This window comes from Lissotriton helveticus, chromosome 1_1, assembly GCF_964261635.1.
Source record: "Lissotriton helveticus chromosome 1_1, aLisHel1.1, whole genome shotgun sequence".
In the NCBI taxonomy this organism is placed as follows: domain Eukaryota; kingdom Metazoa; phylum Chordata; class Amphibia; order Caudata; family Salamandridae; genus Lissotriton; species Lissotriton helveticus.
In genome coordinates this window covers 1,373,743,626-1,373,757,255 of record NC_136057.1, presented here as the reverse complement: position 1 = coordinate 1,373,757,255, position 13,630 = coordinate 1,373,743,626, and the positions used below count along the sequence as shown (strand labels likewise).

The window sequence follows — 13,630 nt, the reverse complement described above, 5'->3', positions numbered from 1 at the left end:
GGAGTGTGCGCAGGTGCTGGGAGATGTGGCAGTGTCTTGGCAGGTCGAGGACCAGTCTTGCGGTGGCGGTCTGGATGTTCTGTAGCTTGTGGTGAGGTTTTTGTTTATTCCGGCGTGGAGTGCGTTGCTGTAGTCGAGTCTGCTGGTGACCAGGGCGTGAGTGACGGTCTTTCTGTGTCCGAGGGGGATCCATTAGAAGGTCTTAAGTAGGAGGCGCAGGGTGTGGAAGCAGGAGAACGAGACGGAGTTGATCTGGCGGTCCATTTTGAGCTCGGAGTCCAGGATGACTCCCAGGTTGCATGTGTGGTCCGTGGGGGTGGGCGGGCTTCCGAGGGTGGGGGCCCACCAAGGTGTCGTTCCACGGGTTGGGGTTTGGACCCATGATGAGTACTTCTGTTTTGTTGATGTTTAGTTGTAGGCAGCTATTTTTCATCTAGTTGGCAACTGCTTCCATACCTTTTTGAAAATTGTGTCTGGCGGTATTGGGTTTGTTAGATAGGGAGAGGATGAGTTGGGTGTCATCTGCATATGACACAATGTTGAGTCCATAGGTTCTGACGATGGGGGCGAGCGTTGCCATGTAGACGTTGAAGAGTGTAGGGCTGAGGGAGGACCCCTGGGGGACTCCGCAGGTGGTAGGTGTAGGGTCGGAGAGGAAAGGGGGAGTCTGACCCGCTGCGTTCTGCCGGAGAAGAAGGAGCAGATCCAGTTGAGGGCCTTGTCTTGGATCCCTGCATCGTGGAGTCTGCATATTAGGGTGCTGTGAGAGACTGTGTTGAACACCGCTGAAAGGTCGAGGAGGATGAGGGCTGCTGTTTCTCCTTTGTCCAGTAGGGTGCGGATGTCGCCTGTTCAGCGAGGAGGGCTGTTTCCGTACTGTGGTTTTTTTCTGAAGCCGAATTGGGAGGAGTAGAGGATGTTGTGCTCTTCAATGAATGTGGCGAGTTGGCTGTTGATGGCTTTCACAATGACTTTCGCTGGGAATGGGAGCAGGGCGATGGGCCTGTAGTTTTTGAGGTCGGTGAGGTCTGCCGAGGGTTTCTTCAGGAGCGGGTTGACCTCGGCGTGTTTCCAGTCGTCGGGAACATGGCGGTTGCCAGGGAACGGTTGATGAGGTGGCAGAGCATGGGTACGATGGTGCTGGCGGCTCTGTTGAAAATGTGGTGGGGGCAGGGATCCGTGGGGGCCCCGGAGTGGATTGACTTTATTGTCTTTAGTGTGTCTTCGGTGGTGAGGGCTGTCCAGTTGTCGATCGCTGGCTTCATTGTGTTGGGGGTGGTTGGTGAGGGTTCAGTGTGTTGGTAGTCTTTGTCAAAGTTGTCGTCGATGCTCTTGATTTTGTGGTGGAAAAAGGTGCTGAGTGTGTCGCAGAAGTCTTGTGAGGGAGGGATGTCGGTGGACTCGCTGGTGGGTTGGGCGAACTCCTTGATTATGTGGACGAGTTCTTTGCTGTTGTGTGCGTGAGTGTCTTCAATCGTTTTTTTCCTCATTTTTCTGATGAGTTGGTGGTGGGCGTTGTTGGCGGCTCTAAAGTTTTTGTAGGATTCTGTGGATTTGGTGTTCCTCTAGGCCTTTTTGAGGTGGCGGCAAGTGTGTCTGGACTCTCGAAATTTGGTGGTAAACCATCTGGCTTTCTTGGCTTGGGTGTTGTTGTTTTTCTCGAGGGGGGCTATGGTGTTGGTGTTGTCGGAGATCCATCTGTGCAGGGTTCCCGCTGCGGTGTTGAGGTCGTCGTTTTCCGCTGTAGTTGGGGTGGAGTTAGCTGGTCCTCGGTGATTCTGGTCCAGTTTCTTTGTGGGAGCAGGTGCAGGTGTCTGTGGATGGTGGGATTTCTGAGGGTGAAGTGGACATATCGATTGTCAGTCCAGTCGGCGGTGTGGCTGAAGGTGATGGAGTTACCTGTTGTGAAGAGGGGTTGAGGGTGTGTCCTGCTGAATGTGTGGGTTTGGTCACGATTTGGCGGAGTCCAATGTTGTGGAGGTTGTCCAGGAGGAATATGGTGCTGGGTTCCAGTTGGCTGTCGAGGTGGAAGTTGAGGTCTCCCAGTAGGGTGTAGTTGGTGGACGCGATGGCATGCAGGGAGGTGATGTCCGTGATGGAGTTGGCGAAAAGTCCGCGGGGTCCAGGGGGTCGGTAGATGAGGGTTCCTCGGAGGGTGGTGGTAGGGCTGATCAGTATCATGAAGTGAAGGTGTTCCAACAGGTCTGTCGGCTCATCGGGGAGTGTGCTCAGGCGGAAGTTGGATTTGTGGACAATGGCGATTCCTCCTCCCGGGCGGGTGGGGCAGACCTTCCTGGAGATCTTGTACACTTGGGGAATGGCAATGTCCAGTCCCGAGGTGGTGTTGGTCCATGTTTCGGTGAAGAATGCTACGTCCGGGGTGGTGCTGTCGAGGAGGTCCCAGATTTCGGTGGCGTGTTTGTGGAGGGATTGGACGTTGAGGAGGATGCATTGCAGGGTCTATACTATCCAACACTTACCTTAAATGCATTGTAATGGTATGCATTGTAATGGTATGCATTGTAAAGGTATAATGCGATGTAATGGAATGCGTTGTAAAGTTCGTTTCTGACAATACGATGTAATGGCATGCTATTTAAAAGAATGCGTTGTAAAGGATGTTGCGAAGTAAAAACTGTGTTGTAAAGGCATGCATTGTAAATGTATGCGTTGTAACGTCATACATTCCAATTCTGTCTATGGTGGGGATCTGGGGCAGTCAGGGTGCAGTGAGTCAAGGAAAGAAGCCTATTTTTTTGTTGTAGATGAACCACCAGCCTTCACCCCCCCCATTTTTTATTTATATATAAAGATTTGTATAGCGTGAACATGACCCTAGAAGGCATCAGACCACTTTACATTAGAGGCAGGCAGGATATAGTTGTAAGAACAAAAACTTGTGCCATATATAAATGTATCATAGTAAGTCTGACATCTATAGAGGATCATCAGTGTAGTAGTCATACATCGTACCATAGTGGTTTGCTAAGGTAACCATGTTAGGCAGTGTTGTGCTAGCCACTGTTTAACATGTATGGACTGTGGTGGGTCCTGATGAACCAGAGGAGCAGCCCGCTCCCCAGTTCCATGATTGGGTAAGCACACACGAACACTTCTAAGTTCTAACTTCTCGTAGGTTCCTTAGGATCTGAACCTCTGTTGGCACTTACTGCGGTCTCCGATCAAACTACCCCTTGCCACTTTCTTCCTTTTCATCAGGAGCACCCGGATCATCAAGCCCCAATTTTTATTTTCAGGATCAGGTCTTTTTCCTGTCAGTGTCCAGGAATTCTCTATACAGGGACATGTTCTTCTACACAATGTTCACCAGCTGGTGGTGAGAAATAGGCCCTCAGCTAAACTCTTTTTTAAATCCACCAAGAAGATGCAGTAATGAAATGAAACCAACATTTACTCTCTAGCATTCTTTTAGGCATATCACTTTACGGAGCCTGGTTCTGAATAGTTGTGTTCCTTGTCACCCATTTTAATTGTAATATAAACTTGCACTGGCTGTTCTTTTTCTTTCACAATGACATATCTTCTTGCTCTCTGGTTTGTGTTTGTCACTTGTACTTTCTCTTTTGCACTGTGGTCTTCCAGTGATATTTGTATACTTATGATGTATTTGCATACCTATGATGTCAGGCCACACACCGCTTTGTCCTTTTGTGTCACCTCACTCTTGTTACGCCTTGCTGTCCTTTGCACAGATACGTGTACATATGTGTGTTGTTTCTTTACCCCTTTTATCTTTCCTCCACAGGGGCTGTCAGGGCCTCTAGCATCTTTCCAATTCTAAGCGTGATCCTGCTTTTCATGGGCGGACTCTGCATTGCGGCCAGCGAGTTCTACAAAACGCGACACAACATCATACTCAGTGCTGGCATCTTCTTCGTCTCTGCAGGTAAAGGGTTGTGTTATCGAGCATTTTGAAGTTTTTTTCAAAGGTTGGTAGGAGAGGGTAAACAAGACTTGGCCAGGCAGTAGAAAGTGGTCAAATCCCAGCAGGGCAGGCTTTAGCACTTGTGGCGCCCGGTGCGACAATAGTTTTTGGTGCCACATCCCATGACTTCCTCCATGGATTTACTCATTATCACCGTGCTAAAGTACCCCTTATCTCTCCAACCATAAGTTATTACAAAACACAGCGCCCACTTTGAGGTCAGCGCCCCCTCCACTGGTCAGCGCCCAGGGCAACCTCACTGGTCACACTGCCCTAAAGCCGGCCCTGAATCCCAGCACTGTTGCTGGGAGAGTGTCGGGAGTAAGGCCGGGCTAGTGTGTCAAGTGATAGAGTTGAACAAGATTCAAGTGATTAGGGCGTGAAAATCCTGATATCAATGTATACTCCTTAAGCTCTTTGGTAGATTCATCAGATGACATTCTTTGACTGTTCAGTGCTTGTAGAAACCTTGCAAGGACACATGCATTCGTGAGGTAGGTATTGTCTTTTTGTTCATAGTAGGATTATACCTTCAAATTCCAAATTCCTCAACATAGACTGACGCTTGAAACAAGTTCACAAGAATTTAAGTTTACCTGAAGAGGGAGTATGTAGATTTTCTAACAAGAGTCAAGTGAAAAAATGGCATCAGTTCCTAGACAGATTTATGCTGTAAGCCACGGAAGGTTGAACCCATTTAATTTTTTCAGAATGAAGTGAACCATACTCTTCGTGTAGAAGGCGTGTTCGCTAACGCACAGATTATCGGAGCAACAAGCTTATGACTGATGCCTGTTTTTCAGACTATAGAAAAAGCCCCAAAGGAAAGCTTTCATGATTTCATTACCGAAACATGTTGACATTGGTCCTAAGTGCAGCTACTACATTTCTTTATTTCTATAATTTCTGGCAAGACAGTAATCAGTAAGAGAGGTGTAGGTGTGGTACAAAGTGGCATATTAAGAATGTTGTTTTTTTTTAAATTCAGACCCTTGAGCATGTTCTGGGGACTTTTCCTTATTTACACATAAACTAGCATGTTAGGGTTATGTTTTATAATAGGTTTATGTAGATTATTGGCACAAACCCATGCTTTGAGGCTGTGTGTTGAATGTGCAATACGTTTATTGAAATGTCTGCTTTGTGACTGGGTTCCACTGGAATGCCTAGAGGCTGTCTGTGCACCTGTGCCCTGTACAATTATGGTAAAGCTATGGCCCAATGCAGAGGACACATTTCAAGTGCTACAGGAACAGAGCTTGAGAATCCATTTTCCCATGGTGACAGGTTCAAGTCTCCCCATGTTTGGATGCTCTTTTTCCATTGCGAGTACTGTCTACAGGAAGGATAATAGTGGGATGAAAAAGATTCCCCTGGGGACCGCCATGTAATTTAAGAGATGGAAGACATGCTTTGCACTGAGAGGCTCAATGGGTGTAAAGCTGTTTTCTCTGAGAAAAAAGTGACAAGGGGGGAATTTGATTCCTCTGTGCACTTACATAAACTGATAATGTTAAGCGTTAGCAGTAAATGGACCCCGATGTAGACTACAAAGAATGGACGGTCATCCACTAAAGCTTACAAATGAAGAGGTTTAACCACTTACAGAGAAAAGTACTTTCCTTAATGCTCGATTAGCTAATCTGTGATATGAGACATATTCCAAGTTGTTGGTGCCAGACCACTCAAGTTTAAGTCCTTTAGAAGTGATGTTTTTGAGAGACAAAGCACTGGAGGTGGCCCTGTTTCACTTCGAAATATTTGAGTCAACATCAGGTGCTTTGCCCAAGTTATTTGGGGATTGAAAGTCCGATTTTGCTTGCATTCTCGGGATATCAATTTGGTTGCGCGTATATTGAGAAACGTAATGTTCTGCCACTGGCACAGAATAGAAGACTGATTAATCATCACTTCCTAAATCTGTGTCTGACACAACGTAACAAGGACAAAGTTGCAAGACCCAAGAAGGTGACTCAACGTCACTGAAAGTTGATGGTGCATCATGCGGTCTTGGCAGACGCGCACTGTGGGGATATTGGATATGCCCATGAGACAGAATACTGTGTTCACTGCTTCTGAAAAGGACCCAGCCGCAGACCTGCCGTGATGCCAACTTGGCAACACAGAAAAAGAAAAACATCTGACTTTGGGGAGATTGAATTACATTCCTTTATTCTTTTTTTCCTTTCTGTGTTGCTATGCGAGGCTGACAGATGTTTCAGAGTGCTTGTAGATCAGCCAGTGCAGATACGATGCATCGTTGGCAGAATGCATGTATAGAAACTGTAAATGTTGTGCTTTACCACCTAATCAATACTAGTGTCCAGTTGCTTCTAAGTATGGCTGAGACTTCTTGAAGAACTTAAGTGCACACAGATAAAGAGATTTGACAAGGATCTCTTGCTTTGTACAAGTTGAGAAGACTGGTCTAGCACTCAGCTCTCCTGGTTCTACCATCAACTTCCACCCATGCCCTGCTTTTGGAGTACAGGCGTCTGGTTAGTGGGTAACCATTGGAGGTTGTATTGTCTTTATTTGGCAGCCTGTTTCTATGCCGCTTGTGGGTGAAGCAGGTGGGTTGGGCGATCACATTCTGCCAGACCAGCATCACATGAATGGCTTTCAGGGTGGCCTTCGAGAAGTAATCTTTCGTTGGCATATTTTAGGGTTGTCTTTAGTGCAAACAATGGAAGTTAAATTTCGATCCCCAGTGCTGGCTCTATGATAACTTTCAGGACATTCACCTATTTATACACTTTGAATCTAATTCGGAAATCTTTCAAAAGTGATAGTCCTGGAAATTGGGAATTGATCCAGATCTTTTGGACCATGAATGGCCACTTCTAGTGTGAAGAAGAATTAGAGGCAAACAATTTGATCAGAGCCTGGATGATATAGGATGGAGCCAATCATGACTTTGGGTATGAAATCTGGAGACCTAATCCTATCTGGCCCATTCCATAACTAGAACGTGGCGATCAATAGATTCTGCATTAACTGAAAAGTGGGCATGGGTGTCTGGAATGATTCTCAGATGGTTGGTATTCTGGTACTCAGACTGAAACCTACTTATAAAGTTTGTTTGCCACATTTGCACACAACCCAGCTGCCACACGGGATTCCACTGGACCATCACTCACTCCAGTGCTCTTCAATGTGCAATCAAAACTTCTTTAAGAGTTATTTTCGCATTTAAGCCTTTTTTAGTTCATGTTTTTAGCAACATCCCCAAAAAGAAATGTTGTTCATTATTTTCTCTGGTGATTTGGGTCTAAAAAAAATACATGCGAAAGCTGTGTGGTTTCTTCAGCCTTGTCTTAATGCGGGAACACATCACTTCCTCATTATACAAGGTAGTATCACAGTTTTATTTGAATAAAAACAATACTTATTTTTGGAAACATTAAACACAGCAAATGAACCTCTTTTTGGAGATATTGGAAAAAATGTGAATACAATTTACCAAAGTGTGAATTTACAGTAAGTGTGGGAAACTAATGAGTGAACAATAGATAACTTTATAGACTACACTTGAAAATAGATTTGATGAAATTTCACAAATAAGGTTAAAATAAATTCCTCTACAGATTTATTTGCAAAACCCTAGGGAGTTGAACATTTTAATGTTTTATGAGATTGAAGTGAGCCACAATCTTGATGTAGACGGCACCCCATTTCCAACATCAATAACAGTGAGAATGATTTTAGAAGTGAAGTTGTCAAAAGTTTCGTCCAAAGAAATTGCTGAGAATGATGAAGTAGCATGTGTACAGGTTATTGAGTCAGATTCAGCTAGACAGAGTAGGATGAACACCAAGCCGCTGACCAACATTGGGCCTCCCTTGAAATCGCCAACAAGCACATAGATTAGAGCCAGCTCTAACCAGAGAGGCGGTGGACAAAGGAAATTCCAAGACAAGGTGTAGCAGAGATGGTTTTGGAATTCTGCACTACAGGAATTTTACATCTACATTAAATAGGTTGCATTCAGAAGTTATTTTCAGAAAGTTCAACCTTAGTAAGTCAAGCGCCTTAGAAGCCATTGGATTCAAAATAGGTTATTGAAAGAATTATCTCCGGTAACATACTGAGAATGATCGCATGCTTGAAAGCAGTGCTTGGTTACTGAACTTTCAACCACCGGCCTTAATGCATGGCTTTCCAAGTCATCTGGATCAAACAGTGTGATTTATTCTTCTAGATTCCAAGGCCCGGCTTGTTGTAACTGATTATAAGCAGAAATTGAAACAAGCAATCTACCTCTGAGCACTGCAGTGGGTATTTATCTTTTAGAAATTTTAAGTGGGACTGGACTGGGCATTGGGGCAGGCAGTTAGTGCACACTGGAATGAGTAATTATCAATGAGCAGTTCAGATTGGTGATTATGGTGGTAAATTATCAGTGGGCACTGGGGTGTGCCCTGCTGAGCAGAAGTACCCATTAACAATGGATTTGCGCAACCAATGGCTTCTATGTAGACCATTATTGAAGTTGCAGAACGTGCTTTGTGGCCACATTTGCTGTGGTGTTTTTTTCATAATCCTATTGTGGCCACCAATGCAATGGTATTTGCTCATACCAGAAATTGTTGGGGTTCAATGCATGAAAGTCCCTGTACTTCAGCCTCAGGCTGCTGTGAAAGGAAATCTAACAATGTCCAACAGTTTAGTGGTATTGAAAAATTAGTCTCATATCACAATCATTTCTAGCCATGTCTGCATGTCAAAACTGCACCAAACCGCTGCGGACACACGGTATGGCATTATGTGAGGTTTACTTGCATAGCGCAGTGTGCTCCCTGGAAGTGGCAAGTTTGCACTTTAGCGACAACTTGGGCTGTGGCAAATGTTACAGCTGTTTGAAAAGCTTAATTTATAAAGACCTTCTGAAATGAATCTGTTTTTCTTTTTTACCTAATGCAAATAGGAGGAAATTCTAGAAAGTGTTAGAAGGTGCAGAAAAGGCACGTATTCTGGCATAAACGTTTGTGGTTGGAAGAATAGTGGAAAGACATCTTTTGCAAAGAAAGAAAAAACCGTTCAGGACAAAAGGGAAAGCTGGATTAGAGCTGAAAGAGCAATTGGCAGCATGGATGGCCATTGTGTATAATGTGTCTAGTGGTAACTGGCTTGCCACCATTGACTACTGGAAAGACTGCAGGACTGTGGGCAAGTGCTACAGTTCTAGAGTCCTTGGAGATTACTGACAGACAAATAATGGACTTGTTGGATTTGGGCAATCAATTGTTTTTAGGATGGACGAGCTATATTACACGGTCAAAAGTAAGGCACTAGGAGAAGAAAACTTTCACCATTGTCTGGGAAGAGAAACGATTATAAAGAATACAGAGGCGTGTTAAGATGAAAACATAATGAGCGTGCCTGTTTCTCTGGGGTCAGCATGGAGTCGGGGTCAGCATGGAGTCAGTGTCGCCATGTTCTTTACAGAAGACACAGATGGTGTACATGTCATCGCTCAGATCAAATAGTCTCTGTGATTTGTAATGAGAATTTAAGTTTTGTTAAGGTTAATTTTCAATAAACTGGCTGACTTCAGCTAGAGTTGCCATATGAGTATTTTTACTGGCATGGCAGGTAATATTTTGTCAAGACAAGTAAAAAAACAAAACTTACGAAATCTATGAGTTTCCCCCTTCAAACATTCAGTCAAAAATCTTTATTCGACCAAATGCTGGTCATAAAAGCACACAAGATAAAAGCAAAGCTCATAATCAGTAATAAAAGAGAACAACAAATACGGTCTTTAATTTTTTCTTAATCTAAAATCACAGTGAGGATGGTATCACAATTTGAGCAGAAAAGATTTTACATTGCATAAGATGTCGTGAGTTTCATAGCAGCAATTATGTAACTAACTATTGCATAACCAATTTCTGGGGAGGCCAAGGATAGTAAAAATCCTAATTCCTCTTTGTATTAAGTAAAATAACTTCACACAAAAACTAAAAAGAGCAAATACAACACAAGAAGAATTTACTTCACAAGTATCTTTGAACCATCCAAGCCAGTGGTGCTTAACCTGTGGTCCGCGGACCCCCGGGTCAGTGCTGCCCACCCGGGTTCTGAAACTGTTTAGAAAATTAAATAACATTAAGATTAATAAAGTACATAATAATGAAAAAGCAAAATGTACTGTTAACGTGAAGGAGGCTTAAAATTAAGTTTGTATTCTTAGCATTATGCGTTGGAGCAGTGCAAGACAGGGAACAGAATATTATAAATGATGGGTGGCCGCAATTAAAGCACCGACAAAAAGAGCATGGATTAGGTGCAAAAAAGACAAAGTGATATGCTAAAGTTTAGCATATCTCTTCATCTTTAAGAATTAAGTAAAACATTAATTTATAAAAGCTCCAACCTTCCCATTAAAATTTAAAAAATCTGTGTGTCTATATTTGATTGTGAATTAAATAAAATATTTAAATATTTGTGTATTTTGTATAGTTCTGTCAGAATTTTGGTGTATTGTTGTGGCGTTCAAATTCTAGAAATTGAGTAGGCCTGTAGTCCCCAGCTTCTAATATTGACTAGTGGTGGCCCCTGGATTCCAGTAATGTTTCGGTGTGGAGTCCACAGAAGTTAAAAGGTTAGAAAGCGCTGGTCTAAACTATTCTTAAGTGATTCTTAGATTTGCATAGGCAAAATTGCTGTGTTAAAAAAGAATGGACATTTTGCATAAACTACTTTTCAAGTTTTTAAATATTTTATTGTTCAGTTCATAACATATAACAAATGAACAAAAAAAAGAGCACAGGAGTAAACAGCAAATTAACTTAGTTTCACAACGATATCTCCATATGTTGCAACATCGGTTGCCAAATCTTCAGCCCAAGTTGTTTTTTCTTCAATGATTTAATGCAATACAAATTAAATTCAAGATAGAACGCATTATAAAACTTAGCTCACCACATTTCATAGGATGGCGCCTCTGGTTGCAACCACATCGTGGCAATGCATAATCGAGCTACAGCCATTGCCAGGAAAATAAAATATCGCTAAGGATAACAAGTCTGTGTAGCTACCCTGTCCTTACACACCCCGAATAACAACAACTCTTTGGTTATCGAAAAGTGCACCTTAGTTGTTTCGAGCAGAAATTGTTCAAGACTTAAAAAGAAATTGTCTAAGCACGTTACAGTTAAAAAATATATGTACAAGGGGGCGTGGCTTAGCCAGCGAACATGGCGGTCGTGTAGAGCCGGAGCTCCGACCAGCCGATCATCATCCTTGCTTAAATATCCTAGCCCTGGTCGTTTAACGAGGCTCCCTACGCTTTGTCCTCCTCCTGAATCCCGGGACACTTGAAATCCGCAGCCGGGGCCTCCTGCGTTGTATCCTGTAGTGGTGAGGCGCCCCGGAGAAGAACCGCGAGGCGGGCTGGTCGATGCGGCCTGTGACGCCGGGCCCTCGATTTTTGGAGTGTCCCGCCGGGCAGGAGGGGCCGCGCAGAGAGTTGCTGTGGTGCCTGGGCCGAGTGCTGCTGGAGTGCCGGTACTACTGACGATCGACGGCTCCGGGCCCCTGGGGTGGCGATCCCCGCCGGACGACGCTGCGGGCGGTTGCGGCGGAGTGGGCTTGGCGGATCCCTGCAGTGAGGAGAACCAGGGAGCGCGGCCGCCATTTTCGCTGCGAGGAGAGCCGCCATTGACGTGGAGAGAGCTGCGCTGCTCTGACGGGTGACTGTCTTGGGCCCGGCGAGGGATTGCTGCAGAGCCAGGTCAGAGTGGTGCCCGGGGGAAGGTGTGCGGGGAGATCGCAGTGCCACATTGCCCTGTCGGGGGTCGGGTCGGGCCCCGGGCTCTCCTCCGCCCGTATTCCTGAACGACGGTCCGCCGTGAGGCCCAGACCCACCTAGGAGGAAGGCGCTACCGGAGCCTGCAGGCCGCCGCGGAGGGTCTTGTGTGACCCGGGGTCCACATATCGCTGATTGGAGCTCCTAAGGGGCTGGCTTGGGGACGAGGCTGTTCTTCACGACGCGCAGAGAGTGAACTATTCCCGTGAGTCGCCATTTTATCGCGAGGTACCCGGAGGCGGGTGGCACCGTCTGAGCAGCCTCAACCGAAAGCGGCAGGCGACAGGCCCCACGTCACGCCACCATGACACGGGGTGGAAGTGGGAGCCAGGGAAAACAGGGCCCCATCGACAAGTTTACTGAAGCCGCTGGCGCGAAGGGGGCGCCCTCTCCAGTGCCGGACAATGCCGCACTCTTAGCCGCGATCACGCAGTCCAGGGACGTCCTAGATGCCAAGATTGGGGCAGTGGGCTCCGATGTTATGCTCCTTCGGCAGGACCTGCGCAACGCCGTGGAACGCATAACGGGCGCGGAAAAGCGCATTTCAGCCATAGAAGACGACATGACTGCCATAAAGAAGAGGGTTGTTGCCCTTGAGAGGATGCAGAAAGGGTTGGTGGCGAGAGCGGAGGAGGCGGAGGGCTGTGCCAGGCGCATTAACCTTCGCTTCCTGGGATTTCCTGAGCACTGTGAACAGGGTAATGCTGAACGTTTCCTAACACAATGGCTGGAGGGGTGGATGCCGGCCGACACTCTCTCACGCTGCTTTGTGGTAGAGAGGGCCCATCGGGCCTTGACCCAGAAACCTCCAGTGGGAGAACGCCCTCGCCCCATGATCGCCAAACTGCTGAACTATGCTGATAGGGACGCTATCCTGAAACAGGCGAGGTTGAAAGGCCGACTTATGTTTGAGACCTCTCATATCCTTATCTTTCCAGATTATACGAAGTTGGTGCAGCAGCAGAGACAATCCTTCACCGCGGCAAAGGCCCGCCTTCGGGGCCTGAAACTACCCTATGCATTGCTATACCCGGCTCGATTGCGGGTTGTCTTCCAGTCCCGAACTTGCTTCTTTGACACCCCGGAAGCCGTCTTTCAGTGGACGGACGAGACTGTCAGGGTGCGGGTCAACTCGGCAAGAGGGGGAGAATCTGACTCCTCGACCCGGGGCCCCTCGGGTAGGGGTCCTGAAGACCAGCGTAGGCGCCGAGGCAGATCCCGATCGACTCGCAGTTCACAATCGCGGTCCAAAACACGCAAGAACGAGAAGTCGCAGGAGGCTACCGACGATGTGCCCTGACTGTGGGGGCAGCGGAACAATTGCCCATCGATTTGACTGTTATCGTTGACCAGGGTGCTTTAGCTTGGCTGGGAGCCACGCTTGCTCTGGGTTGGGAGGGGGTCACAGCCTAGTTTGGCATGGGTTGTGCTAAGGGGATCCATTGGAGGTGGTGCCCCCAGGCTCCCAGTTGGGGCCGGGAGCACACCCGACCACAACAGGTGCTTCCATGTTTGGGAGGTGCGGGGTGAGGGGGGTGGAGGGGGGATTGTTGGGATTAGGGGTTGTTCTGGTTCAAGGGAAGGGTCTGTGCCTATTGTGCTGCTTCCAATCCGTGATGAGTGCTGTTGTTGTTGCCGGTGACGCACCAGGCCTACGCTATATGCCTTTACACAAATGTCATCTGATACTGGGGGTTCACGACTAGGTCCCTGCGGGACACGCATACTGAGCTGGAATGTACGAGGAATGTTGGACAAAGTGAAGAGAGGGGCTGTTTTTGCCTGGGCTAAGAGAAGGGGAACTGACATACTACTACTTCAGGAAACCCACCTGTTGGGTACTAGGGCCTTATGCCTTCAGCGCAATGGCT

General features: G+C 46.5%; 1 protein-coding gene across 1 annotated transcript in view; it reads left to right on the top strand.

The window, feature by feature from the left end:
* Positions 1-13,630, top strand: part of CACNG2 (calcium voltage-gated channel auxiliary subunit gamma 2) — a 435,276-nt gene that overhangs the window by 392,587 nt on the left and 29,059 nt on the right. The window contains exon 3 of the mRNA XM_078683837.1: positions 3,767-3,907. Within this exon, the coding sequence (XP_078539963.1) occupies positions 3,767-3,907 (141 nt within the window). The remainder of the gene's footprint in view (positions 1-3,766; positions 3,908-13,630) is intronic.